This window comes from Bombus affinis, chromosome 4, assembly GCF_024516045.1.
Source record: "Bombus affinis isolate iyBomAffi1 chromosome 4, iyBomAffi1.2, whole genome shotgun sequence".
Taxonomy (NCBI): domain Eukaryota; kingdom Metazoa; phylum Arthropoda; class Insecta; order Hymenoptera; family Apidae; genus Bombus; species Bombus affinis.
Window position 1 is genome coordinate 9,592,180 of NC_066347.1, and position 26,044 is coordinate 9,618,223.

A 26,044-nucleotide genomic window follows, 5' to 3' on the forward strand; every position below is an offset into this window, starting at 1 on the left:
TTTTTTAAAAGCTTACGAGTATCCAAGTTACCTTTCTTTATTCAGATTCTACGTCACGTTCCACTAAACGTATAAGACGTATCGATGTATCTCGTTATAATTTATTTTACGCAAGAATTTCCAAATTTGCAGTAACACGGCTGGACAAACACTATAAAACTGTTTTCGTAGATTCTTATTTGCGCTGAGATCCGTTTGCTTTAATCATTCTGTTATCGACCTCGCGTGTTTGTAAGCCTAGTTTTTATAGCAGCCGTATTTTATCACATTGTTCTTCGAAGATTTATTTGCCACAAGTGAATGAAGCTCTTCGTTCTTGGCATAACAATTTTATATGGCTTATTTATAATGTTTGAGAAAAGAACTGCTAGATATTATTAAAGGAAACGGTGTATTCAACTGCACGCAATCAGAAAATTACGCTCGCATCGAGATCTTCCATGCCGTCCCATTGTCGTTGACTCAATTACGGCCACGTTAAATGATTAGTTCTAATCGCAAACTAACGAACCACGAGTTTCATAGTTATTATTCAACTACTAACAATCATCGTCTCGACGAACCTACGCCCTAACGACTACTGTGCGAGAGATTTTTTCGTTCTAACCATTCACACACGTTAGATTACATTGTTCAATTTCACCGATCAATTTGCATCTATAGCTTTCCCACTTATCCAAACCGAATAAGTATATCAAAAATAGAAAAAATCAATTCTGAAATTGTTCTTATTCCCACTACCAAGATGGACTTTAATGGAAGTTTATATGTTATTGTATACGATTCTACGCAACACAATCGCTGCTGTCGCGAGAAACAGCACGAGAACCTCGGAATCTCTTCTGTCCCATCGTTCAAATCACCGGAACGAACGAGCAGAATTCCAAGAAAAAGAATGCAACTGCTCATCCCTATTTCGGTCACGTTCGTGTTGAATGATTGTACAAGCACCGGTACACTGTTCCAGAAAGCGAAAAAAGAAAAAAGGAAAAACGAAGCGACAGGGTATCTCCCCAAATTTCTACGTCCCAGATTGACAGAGAAAAGCAAAAACAGGGATAACGCAGTTAACTTGGTGACTTTATGGCGAGAAAAAGAAAGCTGAGACTTATGCAGTGAATTGTTACATCTCGCGAGCAATTTTTTCAGAAATTATATTACTATAGATCCAAGGAGATATTATATCGTATTGTTACTCATACTTATTTTCGAAACAAATTTTACCCGAGCTGGAATTAAACACAAATTCCTCTCATAATCTCAGCTGCGCGATAAAAGCGTTTGCTTTAAAACAAGAAGCGTACAATAGGAAGATACTGAAGAGTAACCGTTTAATATGTCTAATAACAAAGTAACATTATTTTCAAAAGCGTCGGCGTATATTGTAGCTGAGCGTACCGCTATAGGATTAAAGGCCGTGACATCAAGCCACGCACCGGGGAACAACCTTTTCGCCGTGATCTTGAAATTAACCAACCCGTCCCGGTTCTCAAGATACGCCACGATAAGTCACCTGTGAGAAACAGCATTCTCGGCTTTTGTGCGAAATTGCGGGAAAATACGCTGGTGCGTAGACGCCTCGTGAGTTGGACGACAATGGGCGCGTGTCATGGGGAAAGGAAAGAACTATCGAAACGACGGGAATACTGGACAGGTTTAATTAAGAGCTCGCGAACGTCGACATTTATCGCGTTCCATTGTTAGGACCGCTCGTCTGGAAATCATCGCGGCAACCGTTTGTCAGAAACTGGTAGATCAAGCGCCACGCGAGATCGTGTTAATGAGAGATTCGATTCCGAGGTGCACGGTCGTTTCTCATGAAATTACAACGAAGAAAATTTCTCGAGTTTCCCTGGGCATTATTCAGACGAGAGAAGAAAATCAGGAAGTGTCGTATTATTCATGCAGAAAATTGGTCTCTCTCGGTTCGTGCGCGCTGACTGCGTTTCTGAGACGCACAGCGACTAATTAAACATAATTAGAGAGGCTGATATGAATCTTAATAACGTCGAGACGTTGGTCGTGTTGTTGATTCGTAGACGTAGAGCTTTTCGCGGATCGATCGCGACAAATAAGTGTAGTAAATTGATAAAGTACACGACGCTTCCTGCTTCCGTATTGGATATATCTGGATCGTTTAAGCGACGTTTAATTATTGTATAATAGTTCGGTCGTATCCTGAATGAAGCAATGAAACTCCGTTTAACCCATTAAAGACTAAGGATATCGTAACGTTACAAATACTTCGGTTTCTTTAAATTTCATAAAATCGTAGGATATAGATAGACAAAATAGTGACGAAGAAGGAAATATCAAGGGAATTTTTGAAATTCCTTTTCGTAGCCAGAACATTGAAAAACAGAATTCGATAATGTAAATAGACCGAAAAAGAATGAAAAATGAAAGGTCGTGTTAACGCAATAGCTATCCTTAATGCAGGCTGTATTAATGGCGTCCCGAATAAACGTTATCAAAAATCTGACAACCGAATAAACGTATCGTCTGTTCTCTCTCGATCATCGCAAAAATTCCAAACCACAACCTTCTCAACCACTATGTTCATTTTTGATACTATCTCTACCACGAAAAAAATTTTGGGAAATATTTCGGGTGGCACAGCATGGCGCCAGAATATCGGTAACGGCGGCGTGGCCGAGGAAGGTCACGACCATCGGCGACCTTGATACCAAGAATCTCTTCCGATGACTCACGCACGCTAGACACACCGCTTCGAAATAAACACGCATCCTCATGCGGCCGGCGATCTTCTCGCGGGGATCGAACTGACTTCGGAACGTCCTTAGTTTCGTGTGTGCTGACTCAAGAGGTTCCTGGGAAAAACGTGAATGAACGATTAAGTCTTAAAAATAACCTCCTGACCGTTGCAGTCTGGCTAGCTACCGTTTCAGGATGTGCGTCACTCGATCGTTCGTCATAATCCGTGGCTCGACGATGCCGTCAGAGACCGAGAATACTATGTCATCGACGTCGGCATAGAAGATTGCATACAGGACGTGACGACACGAGAGGAATTGATGGATCATCGAGCGAAGCTGCGTGCGTTCCACCAAATATGGTCAGCGAGATCGGATCCTAAGATCGATAATGATGCAGCGGTTTTGACAAGCGGAGCTTGGGGTTTTGGATGGATCGATTGCTGCAGAAATTCGACTGGTTCGATCTTATTTGGGGACGATGCACGAGGATATACCAAATAAGGCATTGGGGAATGCGAATCCTCGTGTTACTGAATTATCCGAGGCGAGTAGAAATGCAAATGTACGAGCGTAGGATCGAAAGTCTGTTCTGTTTGATTGGGATGCAGTTTTTGGTTGTTGCATGAGGAATGAGTTTTTTCTCCTTGGTTTTGCTCGCGAAGTGTCAAAACAGTATAAAAAAAGCATGCCTTACTTTGTTATGATCGTAAATTTCATGATCTTCGTCGTGAGCAAGAGATTGTTGGAACTGTGTCGAAAACATGCCGAAAATTGTGCTTGAAAAATGTGCTTCATTGTCTATGGAAATATTAAGCCGCTGGTAAATTATCTTAGATATCCGAATATCGATAGTAAAAATTGTTTAGTGAAGATTTTTACATAATAGTTTCAGAAAAACTTCTTTAATATTAAAACTCGGTAGATTTCAAAGAAAGGCTTCTATCAATACCAAAAGCATTCATTTTACGTAAATAAATAAAAATGTCGAATATTTATCAAAAGAATTATCTCTCAGAGTTAATTTTGCGATAAAAACATTCTAAACTTGAATCGCCGAGGTTTATATCAAATTTACGACAAAGTACGAATAAAACAGAGAGATGTTTACCGATTTAAATACTCTCGAAAATTTTCCTCCTGCAGATATTTAAAATATAAATCACAAACGGACGGAGAATGTTAGATCGAAAAGTATTAATAAATTTAAGAGATCCAAAGCAAACATATATGAAGAAACTCAAATTGTTCTTGGGTCTAAAACGCGTTTCACACAAGTGAAGATAAGAAGGAAAAAAACAATTCCATGTCGTTAATGATAATTCCTAGTCCTTACACAATGTGACGAACGGAAGTGGATAAATCACTTGTAACATCATCAGAGATCGCATTTTGCGTGATACGTTTGGTCTTCAAGTTCACGTCTGCGACGCGCTTCTTCTCACATTTACTTTTTATTTAAACGAATGTGATAAAAACAGATTCAACTTTCTCCTCCTCTTCTTCCTGCTCGTATCATTTATTTCTAGGGGAAAGGGTCCTAAGAGAACACAAACGTGCCGTACAATGTAAAAACAATAAATTTAAGAAACTCGAACTTCGAGCGAACGAAAAAGGAACCGACCTTGTGGAATAATATATATAGATCGATCGTGATCGTGATTCGGCATGGTCGATGCTTATCAAAGGTGGCGATGAAATTTCGTGGACGCATATTGGACAAGTGGGCCAAACTTCCGCGCACATTCGTGTTTATTGCACGTGACCGGCATCACGGAACATTTTTGCGCGCTCTTTCGCGCGCCGATATAGGCTTACGCGCGTGCCATAAAAAAGAAAAATTTGCACTGTCACGCGAACTGCAAGCACGTCGCTCCTAATTACCAATTATAAAACAATTTATCTGAAGTTGCAGAAGTTATATGTAAACGGAAATTATTACACACTTGGTGTTGATAGTGCTGAAAAAAAGTTGGCGTGTTTTCGTTGGAATGTAAATTAACCTTTCGATCGATCTAAATAAAGATTCATCTTGTCAATCCCTTCTCGACATTATTATGAGTTTTACAGTTTACAATCCTGAGAATCTTTAACATAATGACTGCCACGTCAGACATATGTGGTTGATGCTCTGACAAGGACCCATTACTCATTGTCGAATTACTCGGTTATCATGTATAGGAATGATCACTACATACGGCAGAGTATTATTTCGTTCCGTACGTCTACTTTGTACAAACATCTTTCAAAAGTCTCGTCTGTCATACACATCGCGATAGAAGTTTCCTGATAATCCTTATGCCAAAAAAGTATACGCTGACCTGAAAACCTCGAGCATTATCAAAAGCAGCGATTACAGGGTACGAGACGTATCAACAAACTTTGCTGTGTCTCGTTACCGTGCTTTCACGTTCGCACTATAAAAAGGCCTGGCAATAAAGCGCGGAAGAAAAAGAAAAAGCGAAAGAAAGGGGAATAAACCCACGACAGTTATTAGCCGAGATCAGTGGCCACGTCAATTAACATGCAACCGACGCGCGACTTACAATTCACGCGAGGTGATTCCTGAGTGGCACGATCGTCGATAGACCCGAAGTGTCTGTTTCCGTACTCATTACCGCGGTGACACGATCGGTCGCCTAATAAGCGTACACCGTGGAATGTTGGGCGATTTTATGGATCCCGACGTGGTCCTTTGGCAGATCGTGGCTGCACGATTGAGACATTAACCCGCCACGGGCAAAGGAACGCGAGAGCCTAACGAGACACACGTAAGGATTTACGTAAAGGAGTACAGTACGCGTCTCGCGACGTAACAGAGTTATTTCCGAACTCGCGAATCACGAGCAAAAATCTCGCGCGCCGTCTCGACGGCCACGCGAACGAGGAGACCTGTTGCGAATACTTATTTCATAGAGTCACCGCGGAATCGATCGGTAAAAAGCAGGTTTTCCCAAGCTCGTTTCCGTTTACGACTGCGAACAAACGATCGTATCGCGTTGCATCAGTATTACGAAAAAATTATTTAATTGGAGAACTTGATGGAAATATTGGTCGACGACGCGAGAATTCTTGCCTCAAATGGATTAGAATCCTGTTCCAAGTAACTTCTGTCGTATTGTTACTAATGATTCACCTCTACGATCTAACATCGCTATTGTGAATAGATCTATAGAGAGAATGCCGTAAGCATTTATTATATCAAGACACGACAAATGTCAAATATTGGATGGATACGATGTATGACAATATTACTCGATCATAGAGTATCAAGGGATTGTGAAAGAGTTAATTTGAGAACGTGATTTCCTGGGTGAATAACATGAAAAGTGTTTGGCAACACTGATAATCGAGGATTAAGAGTCATATCGTTAATGTGCCGATTCTTCAAAGGTAGATTGCTTACTCATCTTCGTCGATCAAGGAATCTCTTCTATAATCAATTAGTACCTTTTGTCAGTAGTTCGTGAGACACGGAACATTAACAAAGCCTTCCATTCTGGTGACCGTATGAAATCATTGGATTAAATTCGAGATCTTCGATGACGAACTTAAATATTTGTAAAACTGGTCTTTACACTTTTCGCAATAATAAGTCAAAGCTTGTGGATGGCTTAGATAATTTATAAAAAAAAAAAAAAATTAGAACAAATGTTAAATTCTAATATTTGACGATCCTGAAATTGGCAAATGTGTCCTGGTTTCTTTACGAAAGCAGTTTCTAACATTTCATTAACACGAATTAGCTTCGTTAGCGATCAGAATAACTACAATTGTAAATAGAAGATCTAGTTTGGTAACGGCGCGTTCACATGCTTGGAGGAAATCTAATCACAATGTTGACGAAACATGGTGAAAAAGAACACAGTTTACACTCGAGAACCTCGAATATTATTAACACATATCGTGGCTGTCACGTAAAAATACGAATTCCGTAGACTACCAGCCAAGTATCAGCGAAGTAGAAACAAAACGATACGTCATTTTAATTCTTAAACTTTTCTTCAAAACTTATGTCCTTTCAAAAATAAAACGCACCAGCTGAATCCTCTAGACGTAATACAATATCCTACGACTTTTCTTCGAGGAAACTTCGATATTACTTTATTCCTGCAAGTTATTTTCTTGTTTATATCATACCTCTTCCCTGACTCAAATAATCCTAATATAGAATTACGCGAATCATTTCCGCGTTTCTTATATCTTCTGTTGTCGGATCTAAGCTACGCGATATTTTCTGCTTCCTTCGTTACAACATTCCAACCTAATGATCTCTCCTAATATATCTGCAACAAATTGAATTATTCCGTAGAAAATTCAAAATCGAAGCTGCTTTAAATAACCTTACGTTACTATATTACCACTCGCAACAACATAGAAGGTTCCACTTCCAAATCATCGGGAACACTGAAACCAGAAAATCCGCCTCGGTGTAGGAGTAATTCCTAATCACTTATCGACAATGAGGAGGTGGAAAGCGCGGCGATTTTCCTATGATCGCGGTTTATTCCCGCCGCGTGGACCAATTCCAGCGTGGTGAACGTGGGGAGAGGCGCGTATCGGGCGCAAAAAGGAAGGGTGGAAGAGGCGTGCAAGCGGAACAACGTGATCGCGTCTGGCGCGGCAGTCGTAGGAGAGCCTCGTGACACACACGATCCATTTGGTGTATCCCTTTTGCCGCGAGTAACACGGTCGTCCTCTTGCTGATTCGCGGATCGTATCACAACTATATACACATATACACGGTGTGCACGGCGTTGGGCCTCCTCCGGTTGTCTCGTGTCGCGCGTTGGAGAGTGGGACACTGGCGCAGGGCCAGTAGGATCCACCGATATAAAGATCTACGGTCACACGGGCCGGGAGGTTACTCGTTTCTTCATCGTCGTCCAAGTGCAGCAGGACAGTGAGTGGTACAGCGCGGCCGCGAGCTGCTTTAACGTGTTATGGGCTCATCTCCGTGACAACAAGTCCTATACATCGGTTCTATTATATTCGTTTCGTTCGTATTTGTTGAAATTAATCGATTGAAATTAGTTGGAAAGACTATATCATATCGCGTGTGTAACTGGTTCGCGTAGATGAGCGCTGAGTAGCGTCGAATCGAGGGAGATATACTGGAACAGTGGATCGGAGCTTAGAAGATCGTGAGTCCGCTTTTTTCCTTTCAAATTCATCGTCAACCTCGTGCGACAACTGTGTGAGGTCTCAGTGAAATAAAGTTGTCTTTGATCGTCTTAATCGTTGATTTATAACGTTTAGATTTCTGTGAAGCAACGTAATAAAAGTACGTAGAACCGTTGACGCGCATTTTAGTATCGATAGAGAGAATCAGAACGACGTAATATCGTTTCTAAGTAAGTGCACTTCGGATATTACGACAATTACGATAAAGGAAGGCTAACGAAGACACGCGCGTCTGTTTTCTGGTACTCAAATTGGCGCGTCTTTGTGACTGCATACTGCTCAGGAAATTTATATAACGGGCACGATCGGCATAGCTTCTCGTGAATCATCGTCGAATAGCGGTTCACGTGTCGCGAGCCTACAACGAGCCAGGTAAAAGATCGGAGTCCTTGCATTTTCCGGCATGAATATTTATCGACAACATTTTTTTCTTCGTTTTATCGAACGGACGTACACGATAATTGTTAGTCAGCGGGGGATAAATATCGTGCCGGAGGAACGAAGTCGTTGTCGGCATGACCGGACGCGTAGAAACGACGGACGATAGAAAGAACCGGATCGTGAGACTCGCGTGTAATGAATGATCGATGCTGTGACTAATATTATTCCAAACAGGTCGGGGTGCTTTCACAAATCGACGACGGCAAATATTCCCGTACAACTTGTGACATTTAGACACGCGCGATAACAAACCGTGGCTACCGATCGCCGACTACCGGTTGATCGAATTTATAGTACCTTTCTTCTTATCGGACGAACGAAAATGTCGTGACACTTCCGAGAAACAGGTTCGCTCGAACGCGTGGAATTATGCTCGACGGGATGTGGATTATTATTGTTCGTTGGAAGAGGGCAGACTCATAGAAGGGGGAAACGTTTCTCCGATGCCCCAACGCGGAAGACTGTCGACCAGTCTAAAGAAAGAAATCGTTCATCATGAAAATCTATAGCGGCACCTATGGAAAAATCGAAGAAAAGGAAAACGATTCGTTCCGCTTGCAACGATTCTCACGTAGTCATGTCGCATTAGACGTCCACAGTATCCGGTCAGTTCCTCGTACCGCGAAAGTTAAGATTTCCGGCAGATCGATCCGCGTATACGACGAGGCCCTCGTCACGTGTCCGCTTAATTACAACGTAGATTCGTCATTAACACAGCGGAGATCGACGTGCTTCCTATTCGCCGTTAACCGGTAGCTTTCACTTTGACATAACTGCAACGACGAAAACGAAGGCAAAAACCGGTGACATATTTCTGAGGGACTAGCGGCCAAATCGTGTCTAGATCGCGTAAAAAATGACTGGGGATATAATACGAAGAGATATATGGGAACATTTAGCGATTTGTAACGCGATATCTTGTATTAAATTTTTCTATAACTTTCGTTACACCTCTCTTCCTCGATGGTTTTCCAAATGTATCTTTTGACATGTACTTACAATGCTATTGTATCGTACTTTGATACGTGTGAAAACTTTTATCGCTCGCTCTTGTTTTCTTGTCACAACGAAGGATTGATTGTCCTATTGAGAGATTGTGAAGGCATAATATACCACGTAGCTATAACCGCGAGTAGGCGGATCATGGATGAATGGTAAGTTGGGCTACAAAGTATTCGGAGGATGCATTACTTTGTTCCAAGATTAGATTCAGCTTGAAAGAATCATTAAAAGAATTTATGTAAATGTACCTTCTACGAGATTTTTATCGGATTATAATCGTGTTTCTATTATAAGAAATAAATAATTGGCTATTTAATTTCAAAACAAGATCTGCTACAATTCGCGCTACATAATACGAAATTATTTCTAAACGATTAGGTACTTTTCGATTCTGTGTGTGTGTGTGTGTGTGTGTGTATTTCTAAAAAAAAGTTCCTAAATAATTCATAGAATGCTATAAAACAGAGATTAACATAGAGATCAGATTCGCTAATACAGAATACCCAAATCTTTGCCAGGATAAAAGATAATTTCGAAAACGAAATAAATTTGTTTTTTATTACCAACCCATTTACGAAATATATTAATAATAAATAATTGAACAATGAAGATCGCCTCTGGTGACCAACACGATATTCATCGCTAAATGCGGATCAGAGGGCGTAGCACGGATTCAATTGGAAGCTCGTTCGTCTCGGTACCCTCGAATTAAGCGTGTCAGCCAATGTCCATTCGCTTATCGTTCAGCAATTAAATGGAATTGTGACAAACGATCGTGCTCGTTTCGCGATTATTAGCATCGTGAACTCCAGCAACATCGGTTGAGCAATGCGTCCTTGTTTCCGCAGCAGGTCTAAGATCGCCTCGCGCTAGACAGGGGCGGAGCAAATTACGATCTAGGAATCTAATTTCCTTCGAGTGTTCCTCCGAGTTATCGCATTTAGAACGAGACCACCGGATCAAGAAAAGTGTTATTTACGTTCGACGATCGACAGACTCGTGCACGCGTCATGAAATAGAATCGTTGATCGGAGCACCGGAACCGCAACTATTTATCAAACTTGCGTAATTTTCCTTTCTGTCGAGTAAAAGAAAAACGCTATCCGCAGAGAGAAAGCGACAAGGCGTTTAGTAAATTGTATTTCACGATTTAAACGGTTTATCACGGGAAATAAGATGGAAACGTGTCTCCCAACGAATTCAAAGTTAGATTGAGAAATCGATTTAGTGTTTAATCGGATACAGCCCTTTCGGATAAAATTCCAGATACATCCACGGCGATTGTATAATACGATGAACATTCTATTGAAAATAATTGACGTTAAAGATGAAATTCTTTTGCTTTTCTGGGAAGGGACAAACGCCAGCAAGCCCCTCGATGAATTACCTCGAAGCAATTCTACTAACGTCAACTTTGACTGCGACAGCTTTGATAAAATGAGCCTGGTCTTCGAAGAAACTACGTGTTGCGTTTTACTCGAGCGGGAACTCTGTTATCTGATAAAAATGCCTAGAATAAAAGTCGACTGGGTAATAAATTGCGGAGCGAACGACCACGAGCGCATCGAGTCGACGATAAATTCTTGCGATCTGGAGTACGAGAGCACGAGGAACGAAAAGAGGGACGCGACGAGTAAAAATATGTGACACGAACCTTGGCGTAACCTTCGTCGCGCGCTTTCCCTCTTGGTCCCTAATTGCGGCTATCAGAGTCGCGGGCGTGATATAACGACAAGCTCGACAGGGTCGAGAGGAAACGTGGGAATGCGCGCAAAACGGAACACAGATCGAACACATCACAGAGAAACGATTCTCAGCCGCCGTCATCTGACTGTGATTCATAAAAGAATATTATTAAAATTTATAAGTTAGTGAGAAACTAATGACTAAAAGATATTACTAATCGTTTGTATTATTATCAAATTTTTGAATAGTTAAATTTCATAAATTGCGTATAACGATACAGCAAGGTTATGGGAAGAAGCATTTAAAACATTTATTTCAAATTATTATACGACAACCATAAAACTTATGTAAGCAAAAGAAGATGAAGAAGATATCGAAATTACGTAAGCAAATTTTGCAAGGCTTATCGCGTTGTTTTATTGGGTCAAGAGGTTTGTTACGATGGGCAACATTGTGGTCGGATCGTATAAAATATATCGCTAGGCACCACGCACTTGTTAACAGGCCAGGTGACGAATAATTGCGTTTTCCAGCCGTAACCAGTTGAATTATAATGCTCATTGACAGGACGTTTCAACTTACTCAGCATGAAGGCCTTGGTCGAAACGAGGTTTATTAAATGTTAAAAATCACTGAACGTCCGACTAATCGGTGACTAATTGGAAACTAACGGCTAATTGGTGGATATAACAGGCCTTGGGATCGATTTTTGCCTAAAACGGATGCTTTAACCGGGACATCTACCTCATACGTGACGAAAGGTCATACATCAGAGTCGACTCTTTTCTCGAAATACGGTACCGGTTCGCGGTCCCTGCGTTTATTTCGAATAGGTGAGCGAACGAAGAAGAAAATTGTTCACGTACGTGCTGATGAAATTAGCGAAGCCGTGTTTGTCGTACGAATTACTGCCACAGAGGTCCATGGTTTGTCATTGCTTGGCTCATTGTCAGTAGCAGAGATTCGCGCGAAAATTATTCTCAAGCCAAGTCACGTTAAAAATAATTCAACCCTTTACGTTACAATCGACGCCTTGATGTCAATGGACGTTGGCAATGTGCAAATTATTATTTCGTTTCTTTCGTATCGATAAAAAGTTGGAGAATAAATATAGCTGCGTGATGGCGCGAATAATTTTCAAAATATGAATGTGCCTTCCTTAAATTACTTGGAACAATACACCGTTTCTATCGACGATCGAAACAGGTATCGCAGGAATAATTCAAGGCAGGAGAAATCTGCATATCCTTGCGGCATGAAAAATTTCGTCATTTGTTTGCAATAATAAATCCAAAAAGGGGGATAAAAATCAAAACGAAAAATGACGATGTTCGCGCGATGGAAAAATTGGGCCGTTAACCTTGTCTGACCGGTACCTACAGCTTTTATAGTCGCAACAAAAACGTAAACCGGTATTGGTCGCATACGCTATATGCATTTTGATAAGTCTCCGTATAATACGCGTCAGAATATCTTTAATAAAACGACATTTTTCCCTTTTAGTTAATCATATTATGGAGAAAATCGCTCATAAACATTTCTCTTCTCTCTGACGACAAATTGCGGAATGTAAATGAAAGATTCGGCATATTATTAAAGCTCGATTAAAACGCAGCTATTATAATTATGGAAGGAAAATTAAAAAAAAAAGGGATAAATCAATTCTTACCTTATAAATATCCTGCAGCGTTTATGTGAAAAAATTAAAGATATTTTGCGATATAAAATAATGATTCATAAATTAAAGCTATGATAGTGTTGAAATAAACGTTGTCTAATTTCCATATTTCATATTTTACAATCAATAGAATAGAAGATATTCGACGACAAAAAAATCATCGAAATTGATTGTTTTTTTACGACCGCGATGGCGCCTCGAGCAAATCCTGTTCGTCAGAATCTACAGTCCTAAACAACAGAATACTATACATGATGAGTCACATACACATTATATCCGAATAGCTGTGTTCATCGAAACGGAGATGCGGCTGATACATCGCGTTCTTGCGTGCAATACACACTACCGTTAAAGGAGCCACGGGTGCTGAGGAGAGAAGAAAATAATCCAGTAGAGCCGCGGGATGAACGAGACGAGCATATTATGCAAGCGAGTTGCCTTGCAGTGCAAGCCGGTCAATGCCAAGGTGTACAACTACGATCGCTGATACTCGTCTCTGTTAGTCTGAAGCCGGCAATCTCATCACCGATAACTTCGAAGCGAAAATCAACCTCGAATAAGTTCTTGAATCACTGATCGTCTGGATCGCGCGAAGGCGAATTAACGAGGCACTATGCCAGCTGGCCGCTCGAGTTGAAGATAAAGCAACTTGACGCGTAATGATAGTAAATTTTTCGATGGACTACATAACAAGAAAATTTCGAAACGAAGCGACGACCGACTTGGAGTAAAATGATTTAGTTCGAAACGAAAAGAAACTCCGAGCATTAAGCATTTAGAAAAGAGCATTAAGAAAAGATTCAGAACTTGGATAAAAAAGTTTCAGAAAATGAATGGAGGTTTGAGTTTGTAATTTCGCAGAATATTAATCGAACTTGAAGAAGATGACTTGATCGACTTGGAAGAAGATTCGACGTGTGTACGCGCAGACCAATATTTTTGAAATGGTTTACATTCTTTCCGAGTAATTAATTCCAGAAATTTTAATACATACGCGATACAAACTCATTAGCCAAATATCTGAAATTCTTCGAAACGTCTATAAATATTTCGAAAGGCGAATGACGTCGGTTTACACGGAGGGTTTTCAATTTTTACAAGAAACTAAAATCATGAAACAAAAACCTGATGATTATTTAAATCAAATAGATATTGCGCAATTATCTAAATATCTTTCAAAAAAAATTCAAACTTATCTGCAACACTTTTTCTGCAAAAAGCCCTTTTCTTTTCTAAAATTGGATCCCTCCATTTGAGAGACAGATATTCCACTTTACTGTTAAACATCGTAACAAAAATAAGTCAAAGTCGACGCTGGATTCAGCTTTCACCGTTCCGTTACGTAAATGCAAAGTCACGAATAACGCGAATAATCTGAAAATTTGGAAATTTGCGAAATTTCCTACGGTTATCCTATTTCTTCGAAAGTCGATGTTGAAAAAGAAAATTATGAAGAGCTTTCCGTCCAACGTACATCATAAAATACGTGAATTGTACGCTTTGAGAACAAAAAGCATGAAAATAAACCAAACGAGAATACATTCTAAACAAAATCACAAAATGAAGAAAACAACTGTTCTTTTGGTGCAAGAAAAGAGAACACATTCTATGTCAAAGGCGTGAGATTGTCAAGAAATTATGACATAAAAAGAATCGACAGGTAGATGACGAAAGAAATCACAAATCTTGTCTTATGGTGTGATAGACTGGTTCTTGATCAGTGCGACAGTGCAATGTAACAGACAATGTATTTATGGGTCAATGACTTAGAAACCATAGATAAGTAATATGTTAATAGTTAGCGTAACATTGAATCGTACATGTTGTAACTATTATGTAGTTCCGATTCGATAAAAGCAAGTTACGTCTGTGGCCAAGTTTAGCTTAAACTCTAATTTCGGTTTCAATTATTTACACTGAGAAACAACGATAGAAAAACGAAACTTAGATCTACCATTATCAAGTTATTTTCTTTTTCATTTATCTCATATCGAAATATTTTTAACCAGCAAGTAACGTAATAAGCAGAATATCAGAAAGAATAGACTTTTATCCTATCTTTCCTATGTTCTTCGCGCTTGATTGCTCTAAAATACTCGTACAGGATAACTATAACTTAACAAGCTTAATTCCGTGATAAAGTGGACGAAGGAGGGTAAAGTCATTCTGTCATAACAGGAAGCATAGTTAAACGAGCGACGCGCCGAAAGTTGCTCGCAGGTGTTAGCACGGCGTTAAGGAATTAATGCTGCTCAGCGAGCACGACGCGAAACAAAAAGGAAAGTAGCTGAAAGCGTAAATCGAATTGGATAACGCGCGCGCGGGAGCCTTACGCGAGGCACGCGCGCTCGTCACACGAGCTATGCAACGTGTTGCCTCGGTATGGCTCTTTCTTTTTCTGTTCCTCGGTTTCTCACTCTTCATGGCGTTTCCGAGGTTTCAATCGAACAATATTTGATGGATAAATCGCTGTTGGAATCGGCTTCTGAACCGCACACAGCCTTTCACCGCCTCTGACGAACCGCCGCCGCGTCGTTCCCTCACCGCGATTCAATGCCATATCGTTGCACACGCTTTTGATGACCTGCATTCAAGGCCACATATTTGCGCGCGCCGTCAAACCGCGACCGAAAACGAGATCGATAGTGTGAACTTATCAAATTTCATAAATTTATATTTTTAAAATTGTAAGACTTCAATAGAGTGTCATCGAATTAACGGCATAATGTTCAATGGGGTCAAATTGGAAACGTAAATCGGACACGTGTAATTTTTTCGTATCAAGGTTCATTTCCAGATATAATGACGTTGTCGCTATACTTCGTCGAATGTTATATCGAAGCTACCAAGGAAGTTATATGAATATCTTATCAAGAATTTACGTGAATCGCCATAACACCGAAGTCAATGCACGACAGTACGTAAGCATCCGGTGACTGTCGAGTAAAGTCAGTGATCGTATCGAAATGATTAACACATCGTGCATTTGAGTTACATTTCCCAGTTTTCCCAAACATTTTCAATAAATACGCTGTTTTATACGTGAACTTGCTCCCATACACAATGTGTATAAATAATGTGTTAACAATCTAAATATTGTGATAACAGTATCGGTTCAAACGTGCTGCAGTACTGCACAGAATTGAAACAAACTAAAAAAATTAACTACGTACATTCGGCTATTCATTCCCATACCTACTTACATCTACAAAGAGACTATGATATACTATGGTTACTCTAGACACTGAATTACAAACGTGACTTTACTACTAGCCGAGTACGCGACTTTCCTCGAGCTATTCGAAACGAAATCGCTCGGATCTAGAATCGCACGGTGGCAGGACTAGAAAATCTGGCTTCGAGAAACGATATTACGGCAGGTTCGGTCGCAACGATAGCGTAACCGCACTTGCCACGCCACAGAGATCGTTCTTCTTACATCACGTCGCGAAAAATCGACAATCCGCGTTGTGGAACGCGCAAAACCGCCCGCCGTTCGTCAGTTTTACGATAGTTTGTCAAATCTGAATCCTTCGCGAACACCGAGAAATGGAGCACTGGGAAAAACGAAGCTTTTTCTTTTTGACTCGAAGGGCTTTCAATCCATGACTAGTAGGATGAAATTAAAATCACCTTTACGGTGAATTTGAAATGTCGTATCTGAGCGGTTATGCTAATTATTTGTTTGAAATTTCGCATACGTTGCGCTTAACCTGTTGCCGAACTCCAGATAAAATATGAGTAAGTTAGCCTTCACGTTTAATCTATGATTTATTATTAAAGTCGAGAAGAATCTAAATTTTGCGTATTGTTCTTGCAGAGTAGCGTGCTTTGAATTCAACTGGAAATTCCTGATTAAATTAGATGAGAAGTAAATTCCTAAGAACGAATCTATTACATAAGAAGAATGTAAAAGACCTATGCAAAACTATCAAAAAATTAAACTCATCTCTCTGTTCTTAGAATCTCATTTTATTCGAAGGTAGTGAATTATTAATATCAACGAACCGCGTCCACGCGGCCACTGGCAATTTCTCAAGTCTGTAGGAAATTAATTTAGAATTCAATTAAGTAATCAGATCTGCTTACAACGAATTAACCCCTTCTCGTTAATGCCACAACTGTATTAAAACGTTCCTTAGTCCAATTCGCTGAAAGATGAGAACCGCGTGCATCGATTAAAACGTCCTAAAAAAACAGTTAACAAAGCATCCTGCATTTCGATTGAAACTGATTTAAAAATCAGAACATTAAGTAAATCTATCAGAATGAAACTATCAGAGTGCCTTATCTACGATCGGAGACATCGTCGTTGCCTGAATTAAAGAAAGCTTGATCCCGTGGCCCGATTTGCGTCATTTAAATCTCTTATCGAGTAAAAAGGCTGACAATGCGTGGTGCACAAAAGTGAAAGCCTACGTTTCGAAATCGTTTTTCGTATAGCGATCTGAGCCAAGTGGATTCGTGCTACCTGCCACCCGATCGAGGCGAACGTTCGACGAACAAGACGGTATCGCGATCCAGCAAAGAGGCGGCGATCGCGATCGCGTGAACCGTACGAATCTTAACTGGCAACGACTTCCTCCTTTCCAGCTGGACGTATCGCTTGGAAATAGCTCCACCTTTCGGAACAAACGTCCTTGAGCGAACCAGTGCACCGGGAAAGGTGATGAAAACCGGCCAGTCACGTGTACCATGCCGGCGCGAGCGGTTGTTCGCCAGCTTCGCCTTCTTGTCGCACGTTCCATTGATTTTCTGATCGATGTTTGTCCTGTTAAAGTATCTATGAACCGGGACAACACGTCAGAGCGCTCGATAGAAGGATTAGAAAACGTTTTACTCGACTTTTAAACCTAGAATACCGTGAATGCGTTACATGGTTCAGACGTACGTCTTCGTTTGTGTTTTTTTTTTTTTCTCAAAGGAGAGTGAAACGAATGTTGTCAGTGGTCATGTATTAGTTGGTGAGACGTTTGAAAGTGTTTCCCGAGGAAAAGTTAGACGATCGTGTCTCCAGGGACGTGACTGACCTTCGAAAGACGCGTTCTGGCGACAGGAGTCTTCCTCGTGGTAGAAGCAGGTCTTGCGGTCGCGAGGAAAGCGAACAGCTGACGCGAGAACAGCAAATGCGTTTTAAATTAGCGGACTGCTGCATTCGTGCCGGACAGCCGATCTCAAAGTCATTGCTTCCGAGGTGGAGAAAGCAAAATACACGCGATGGTTAGCTCTCGATCGGGACGCGTTAAGCGAGCAATCGTCGGCATGCGGATTAGATTAATCGTTATCTGTTCGAGCGTCAAATAGCTTCCCGAAGAAGATGATTTAAAGACAGAGACGGAATTAAACAAAGCCGATTTCCATGCGGAGGAATTCCTCGATTCCGTCACGTTTTCGTTCCGTTTCGATTAAAAAGCCGCTCGCCGAGAGAAATCGCTGGCACTCGTGGTAAAGTATCATCGCGTGTGCGTGTGTGCTCGTTCTTCGTTTGAAAAACCTACGTTCCCCTCGGAAGAAGCGCATTATTGCGTGTGGCAACTCGATTACACACCATTCACGACGTCCTGCTGAACGATTATCGTCCAGATTCGCGACCGCTCCGGAAACCGAGAGAAAGGTACTCTTTTAGACCCCGCAACATGTTATCAGTGTATTTGATAGTTTAAAAAGACGTTTCCGATACAACAGTCTCGCGGAAAACAGTGAAATCTTGAACCGACAGTGGTATTTTTTCAATATTTTCTAACAGACGAGTATTTTTTTAACACGTTTTATAAACGTTTTTTTTTATATCAAACGTTTTTTAATAGCCTTGAGGATTTTCTTAAAACCAAGTGTCTTTTTTCCTCCCTTGGATCAGTTTGAAAAGGTAAATTAATTTCGTCGGTGTTCTACCATATTAACATTTTCCAATTACGAAACTCTTCAACACTAGCTAACTTCTCTCTAACTCGTCCCTCAAACAATGTCCAAGCCATCAATTACTCTCCTAATACTTCATTCAAGGACTATCGTCGTCATTCCATTTACAAAGGACCGTAAACAGCTAATTGCCAACATTACCATTATCATTCATCGTAATAAGAACAAAAACTGCTGCTTCATTATCCTTTTTACCGATGGCAATAAATCACAAAGCTCAATTAACTTCGTTTCAAACATCCTTCGACTTTCCTTCTCGCGAACGCATTCAAAGATCCGCAGGGATATGGATAAAAATAAAAAGCAGTAAATTCAGTTTCTTGTCGGAAACTCGGTACGACAATGTTACTTCCGTGATATCGATGACTCTGACGTTGGCCATGGCTAATGCAACGTGCGCTAGGCGAATGCAGAAACGTGAGTTTAGGTTTGTTATTCGGTTGCAAGTGATTACGAGCGCTGGTACTCCAGTGACCCGTGAATGTTTGTCGACCGCTCACCGACTGTTCACGAGGGAAAGGCGTGGTCCCCTCCGGTCCCACATTCCCATATTATTGCAAATCACGTAAATGGGCCTGACGAATTCGCCAATTTCAACCGTGCGGTCTCAACGTTCCTCGGAAATTTAGTAACAGTTCGATGAGGGAACCTTTACTCAATTTCTCGCGTTCCATTCTGCTGATTTTATCGAAATACATTTAGAAAATAGCAAAGTGAAAATTAACGGGGAGATTCCATTAACGATAGAAAGAAATGTCGATTCTTCCACTGAGATCCTAGTCACGATTCTAAGAATATTATCTTCCTAATTTCATCGAACTGTTCTTCAGAAATTCTACCGATGATCCTAGGGGAAAGTTGCTTATTCTTTGAATTTACGAAATTTACACCATTTTACTGATTCCGTGGAACTGTATAGCAAAAGTATAATGTAAAATCGAAAGTTCGTACATGTAGATTCTCGTTCAAGCTCGTCATTCAGTCCGAAGAGTCTCCCGCGTATTTTAATATCAGTTTCTAATAACAGGAATTATTATTTCCATGCAATAGTTGAGAAAATGTTGCCGTTTCAATGGGGAAAGCAAAGTTACTCCCGTGGAACGGAAACACCTCCACAGAATAAACTTATACTTTCGTTGCGCCAGGTGGCAGTCACAGTATGCCTTGCGACGAACAACTCGACGAGAACTGCTCTAAAAGACACATGACGTGATTACAAGATTGAACGGTATTATCAAAATTACCGTACGATATACATCACGACTGTGAATGTAATTCACGTGATTGTAGTCAAACCTCATTAAGTAATTCACACGAAACAGTCGCTTTGATTTTTCTTGGCAGACATACATATATCGTATTTATGCAATAAAATATAAATCCTACGAAAAAAAAGATATCGATGCTATATGAATATGCCAGATGAAAACATTTAGATATTAAGATACCGAAGATACTGTTTCATAGATGTTAAAGTAAAAATAATGAATACCATTTACATCACGTATGATGAACGAAACGTAAAGAATTGCTTAATTTCCGTTGCAGATGATGCCGAGAAGACTTCCTGTGCGAAAGCTCCTCCTGGTAGCAGTGTTAGCGACCTGCTTGTCAATCGTGACATCATCATCGGGCAGGGAGAGACGGAATGTCGGTGCGGACGAATCTAGTCATGGAGCAGACAGGACGCACACACCAGCCGGCCGTAGTTTCAAGTCATCGACCAGCAGAGACAACGAGATAACTACGGAAACCGGAAGGAAAGTGTCGCACAAACTGATTGGAGGCCACTTGCGAGCGGATGCGAAGCAAGAAACGTTCTGGGATGACGGTATCCTCTTATCGTCTGCTGGAAACGGGAGGGAGACGAAGGCCAATCGTAAAGACGAGGATGACGAGAAGAAAACTCTCTCTCAACAAGTGAAAGAAGGGAAATACGGTCTAATACAGAATGAAATCTACGGAAGTCAACCTAAACGACCAGGAATAATCAGTTACTTAGGCAATCCGGAAGTACCAAAGGACACGATCGACAATTTGGGTGGTCTCGATGAGGATGAAATTTGGTTGGCTGAGAATCACGTATTAGTGTTGAGAGGAGGGAAATTTCCTGGCCATGAGACGCCGCAAGCCAACGGAGACAGCACGCCGACCTGGCCACCGATCGACAATTACAAAGCACCCAGGAGACAGGTCAAGATACCATCCAAGCCGAAGGTACCGCCGCCCTTTCCCATTCAACTCACAGAGGGCGGCCCGATACAGATTATCGGAGCGAATGGCACCAAGGAGATCGGCAATGCCACCGTTGACTACAGAAAGAATCCTTTATTTACCAAGGGACTACTATCAGAGGATGGTCCACTCTTCACTGTTATAGCCAACGGGACTATCGTAATGTCTGATATGAATTCAAAGAACGCATCTTCGGAAGAAGAAAATTCAAGCATAAAGAGTAAGGACGATAAGACAGATACCGTACCACCTGGCAGTTTTCCACCCTTCTATCACGCAATTCCACCTGGTGCAGTATTCGTGCCACCACCGAATAATCAGTCGGAGTATGACGAAGAAGATCAGTCTATTTACTATCCACCGCCATACAGTTTTCAATATCAGCAAGATAATACGACAGCTGTGCCACCGGGTCCTCTGGTTCCAGGGATTATACTCCCACCACCGCCGGACTTCTTCTCTGCTCTCGAGGACAAGAAGACCACGACGAAGAAGTACACGAAGCGACCAGAAACTACTCCCTTACCAAGACCCAGGCCCACCTATCTACCACCTAGGAAATTAACTACGAAGCAATACAAGACTTCCACTACAGTGCCAAACCTAACGCAAACCATAAAATCCAGGACGTCCATCGGTATGTCGGGTGTTACAAAGACGTACGGTCGAACAAGGTATAAAAATTTTACGGACAAAAATTCCACCACCAAGCCCAACGCAAGGACAGTCCCTTATATAGAAATTACGACATCGACGCCGGATAAATCGACTACGCTTGATAACCCAGAATTCTACAACATCGGTTCGTTAGCACAAAATCACGTAACCAATCAAGAGAATATACAGGAGAAGAATGAAGCGTGGTCGCGTCTAGTGACCAGTAAAACGATTCCGATAGTGACGTACTACACGTCCACGCAGTCCACCTTGGAAAGACCTGTGGAAGTAACGCCGGCCTCGATAAAGAGTATTATTACCACTAGCAACCCGGAACGATCGCCCAGCCAGGCTTCTTATTACTTTTACGAAGAATCTCACGAACCACCTTATCATACCACCCCAAATTCGATTTATTACAAGACTACCACCGAATCGCCTTTTTACGAAACCGTGACGCAACCACGAGCCGAGGAAAAGAAAAAGCAGTATTACAACGTAGAGGCAATTCCGTCGCGAGAAACATCGAAGGACTACAGTATCAAGTTTATCGGCTCTCCGGTGAAAAATTCCGCGCCCATTCGCTACAGTGACACGACAGTCACGCAAAGCTCACCGAAGTACGAGAGCGGCTCGACGAGAACTCAGGGTCAACGAATGTTACTTGATCACGCGCCTCTTTACTATCAAGCCATATCTGCTCGTCCAGCCGTCTCTGTGCAGCCCTATTACACCACCTCAAAGCCACAGGCTTATTACAGGCAAGAGGCGAAATCAAAGCCGATTTATCAGTACAGTTTCGAAGCAGCGGACTACTCGAAGCATGGAAATCAAAGGCAGCAGTACGAGCAAGAGCAAACTAACGCATTTAACGAGTATCAGAACGTTAAAGTCGATGGAAGGTATAATAATCATCGATACGATTATGAGAATGAATCAGTGCCTCAGAAGAGAGTCAGGCCGCAACCGTATAAGAATCAACAGCCGATCTATCCTTCGACGACAGCGCATTCAGCGATAAGTACCACGGACAATCCTCAACATGCTTATTATACTCAACAGGACGAGAAGTTCCTGGATGATGTCACGAAGGAGTATTTCACCATCTTTGGCAAGAAGATACCGCATAAGGGTATACCGAGCACGACTCCTATGTACTCCAAGACGAACAGTATTACCGAAAGACCGAATTACGTGAATACCTATGTGGAAAATTACGACACTCCCGAATCACCTGTATATAAGACACCTAAGGTTAAAGTGCATTACGGAGACCAGTCTCAGAGACCATATTCCCTCAAAGACGATATTCTTGTAAACTACAGGCGACCTCTGCCTCCTATTAATCCCGACAGTGAATTCATCACGGTGGTCGATCCAAACCAACAACAGCCACCCAATTATAGAATACCCAACAGGGATGACCAACCCTTGGCAGCAATCCGCGCTTATCCACCGCAGCCACTCGTGAGTCCAAGAAACGGCCCACCCACCAACTACGTACCGGTCGTAGAATCTCCGGAAGAGCTAGACGACGCGTATCCCCAACTACCGATATCGTTGGAGGACGATATCAAAGTGAACTATCACCACCCACGACCTACCATAAATCCAGACGCCGAATTCATCGAGCCGATTCCAGTGCAGGAGAACCAGCCGGAGAAGCCAAAGGCCTATTTCGCGTACAGATTGCCAGGCGATGGGGGTCACTTTTACTTCCTAACGCCGCAGGCGATCACGCAGAGGCCGGAGCAGAACGCCGGTCACCTCTACTCAAAGTCGAGAGGAACGAGGTTGCTAAGACGTCGACGGAGGCCAGACAACGTGTGATACGTGTACGCGACGAGGCAGCCGCACAATGCCATACCAATCATCGGGGACGCACGATGGAAATGCGTGTCATATGGAACGCGATGCGGAAACCAACGTCAGAACGTTGTGTACCGTTATTAGGATATTTATTCTATGTGTAAATATATATACGGATATATCTTGTATGCGTAATGTACAATTAAGTTAGATAGTTATCGACGCCTCAGTTACGCTATATAAAATGGTTAATTTATGCGACCTAACTCCTCCCCTTCTCCCCAACCTTGCTTTAGATTGATACAGATGCGATATTATGTGTAACGCCGCTTGTATGCGACGATAGGTATGCGCGAGTACTTTGGATGACCGTCATGTACTCGCGCGTTGTCTGTGATTAATGATCGATAGTAAACGCATACCGTGTACATATAGTTGTGATTGACGATGTAGAGATTCAATTATAGAGCTCCGAGTGCATTTTTCATAAACCGTGTTACACGAAATATATTATATTCGAACATGCATGGAATAAACATTGCTTAGAAAGACAAAGTTTCCTTCCTTGTAAACAAAATATTGATAAAAGCATGACATATTATTAGAAAAATCACATATATGGTGCTCATATTCGATTATAATATCGGTATTATTTTATGTTAATTCTTGTATGATACTCTACGAATTTTGTATTATTCGAGAAATTTATTGTAAATATATATGCGATGAATATAAGTGACGTTCTTAATGGATGGTATTATTATTGTAGGATTAAACTAGGTTGTAAAGTATCTTTTTTAAACAATACGTGACTTCCAATGTAATGACCAATGATTTTTAAGAAATCGATCGTTTAAAGTTGCATAAAAATAAATACCTATTTAAATCAAAAAAATTTCAAGTACAACTTCATGAGCCCTTCCTTAGAAGCCATGGCAAAAATAAGTAAAACCACACGAGCACTATACCCTTAATCATTGTTCACGAATATGTAGTAAATATAAACAACTCGGCGACAGTTAGTAGCTGATTGATAAAAATAAACGATGCAAGGAATGTAGACTTACCGGTGTCGATTTCTTGCGTCTGTGTCGGATCGGGCAATGGTTCATCGTGTAGTCGTAAATAAACCTCCATTGCACATTTTGCTGCTTTAAAATAAAATGGATGAGCTCGTAGCACGTCTTCTAACCTTAGAAGACCCACGTAAGACCTCAAGGTCATCTTTCTCATACAGTAGGTATGAAAGTCGAATTGATCTTCTATGATTTCAGAAAAGTGCTATAATTGATAGAAATCGTTTGAGAGCGGCTAATAATAAATTATTACTTGCAAATATAGAATGTTAAAACCTACCCTGTCAACTTCGTGACATTTCTTTAATGCCTCCCCGTACTTTCCAAGGCGTTTGTAAGCATTAGCTGCTTCTGTCTGAATCCACATACATTGCATTTCATTTAGATTTTCCATGGCTAAAACCCCTTCCCTAGTAAACTTGCCACACGTTTCTTCCGCTTCTTTGATGAGATTTGCACGCAACATATACTTGGCACATTTAGAATTAATATATCGATCTGCTGTGTCTAATCCTTGTGCTTCGTCTAGCCACTTATAAGCTTCTTGAACATTACCAGCGTGCTAAGAATGTACACGCACAATTAATTACATTATTAAAGAAATATAAATATACATTACAAAAATCGAACACCGAATTTACCTTATAAATGCGGCCTTTGGTAACAAAAAGTTCTATAAGTGTAGGTGTGTGTTCTATGGCAGCATCAATTTCATTTAGCGCTTTTTCTGTAAGTCCAAGATGGTCGTAATGTTGTGCTAAATAATAATAAGTCCATAACAGTGCCGAAGCTGGCTCTCGCGCATTGTCTTTCTCTTGATCGCTAAAATGCCCATGAGCTTTTAATGCTTCCTTGTATTCCAAAACCAAAGACTGTATAGTATCAACCTTCTGTTGATCGTTATATAAAGAACGAAGATTTACAAATAGGGGTGGTACACCTTTATGAAGACCTATGGTATAAATAAAATATCAATAAGTAACTTAGACTCTTTGTAAAAATATTTTCAATAAACATAAATTGTACCTCTTCGTAAGTACCGATCTACTAATGTTTTAAATTCATCCCCTAATGCATAATTTAATTGCAAGCGACGCGGCGCTAACGCTCGAGGAAACAATTCTTCATATCTTTGGAGCATAGCTAATGTTTCTTCAGGTTTTGTGTGTCTTTCAGCCTCTGCTAGCCTAGCATAATAAGTTGTATTTTCAGGATTTATATTTAAAAGATCTTTATAAACCTGTGCTGCTTCTGCATATTGTTTTAATTGTAATCTTAATTTACCTACAAAAAAACAGGAAATTAGTTTTAAAAAACATTATTATAAAACACTTGTGATTAGTTTTCATAATTTAGTTGTAGAAATTTATAACATACCATATGTTTCTTTTACAGTAACTTTATCACAAATTTGATCACTATATTTGTCAAGATGTTTCAATGCTTGTTCACATTCCCCTGATTCCTGGATAACCATATTTTGGTACAATAGCAACTCACTGTGCTCATAATCATAACAAATCTGCAAATATTAAAAATAACCCAGTATTACATATTATAATATTATCAATATTAAAAAAAAACAAAAAAACAAATTTGATTACATTATTTAATACCACATTTTTTCTTTTTACATAATATTA

The 26,044-nt window shown here is 40.8% G+C and overlaps 2 protein-coding genes across 4 annotated transcripts in view; one reads left to right on the forward strand and one right to left on the reverse strand.

Moving 5' to 3' along the window:
• The window catches only part of LOC126915828 (N-alpha-acetyltransferase 15, NatA auxiliary subunit), a 45,152-nt gene that overhangs the window by 18,015 nt on the left and 1,093 nt on the right, over window positions 1-26,044 (reverse strand). Inside the window, exons 4-8 of the mRNA XM_050720905.1 lie at window positions 25,779-25,923; window positions 25,428-25,685; window positions 25,043-25,353; window positions 24,682-24,963; window positions 24,393-24,606 (exon numbers count right to left, since the gene is read on the reverse strand). Coding sequence (XP_050576862.1) covers window positions 24,393-24,606; window positions 24,682-24,963; window positions 25,043-25,353; window positions 25,428-25,685; window positions 25,779-25,923 — 1,210 coding nt within the window. The remainder of the gene's footprint in view (window positions 1-24,392; window positions 24,607-24,681; window positions 24,964-25,042; window positions 25,354-25,427; window positions 25,686-25,778; window positions 25,924-26,044) is intronic.
• On the forward strand, window positions 7,417-24,073 carry LOC126915824 (uncharacterized). Of its 3 annotated transcripts, none has more exons than XM_050720890.1 (2): window positions 7,417-7,858; window positions 20,173-24,073. In XM_050720890.1, the coding sequence occupies exon 2, from the start codon at window positions 20,173-20,175 to the stop codon at window positions 23,344-23,346; it is 3,174 nt and encodes a 1,057-aa protein (XP_050576847.1). In that variant the 5' UTR covers window positions 7,417-7,858; the 3' UTR covers window positions 23,347-24,073. The 3 variants fall into 3 exon arrangements, with proteins under 3 accessions (XP_050576847.1, XP_050576846.1, XP_050576848.1); XM_050720889.1 differs by lacking the exon at window positions 7,417-7,858 and adding an exon at window positions 9,475-9,493; XM_050720891.1 differs by lacking the exon at window positions 7,417-7,858 and adding an exon at window positions 18,490-18,571.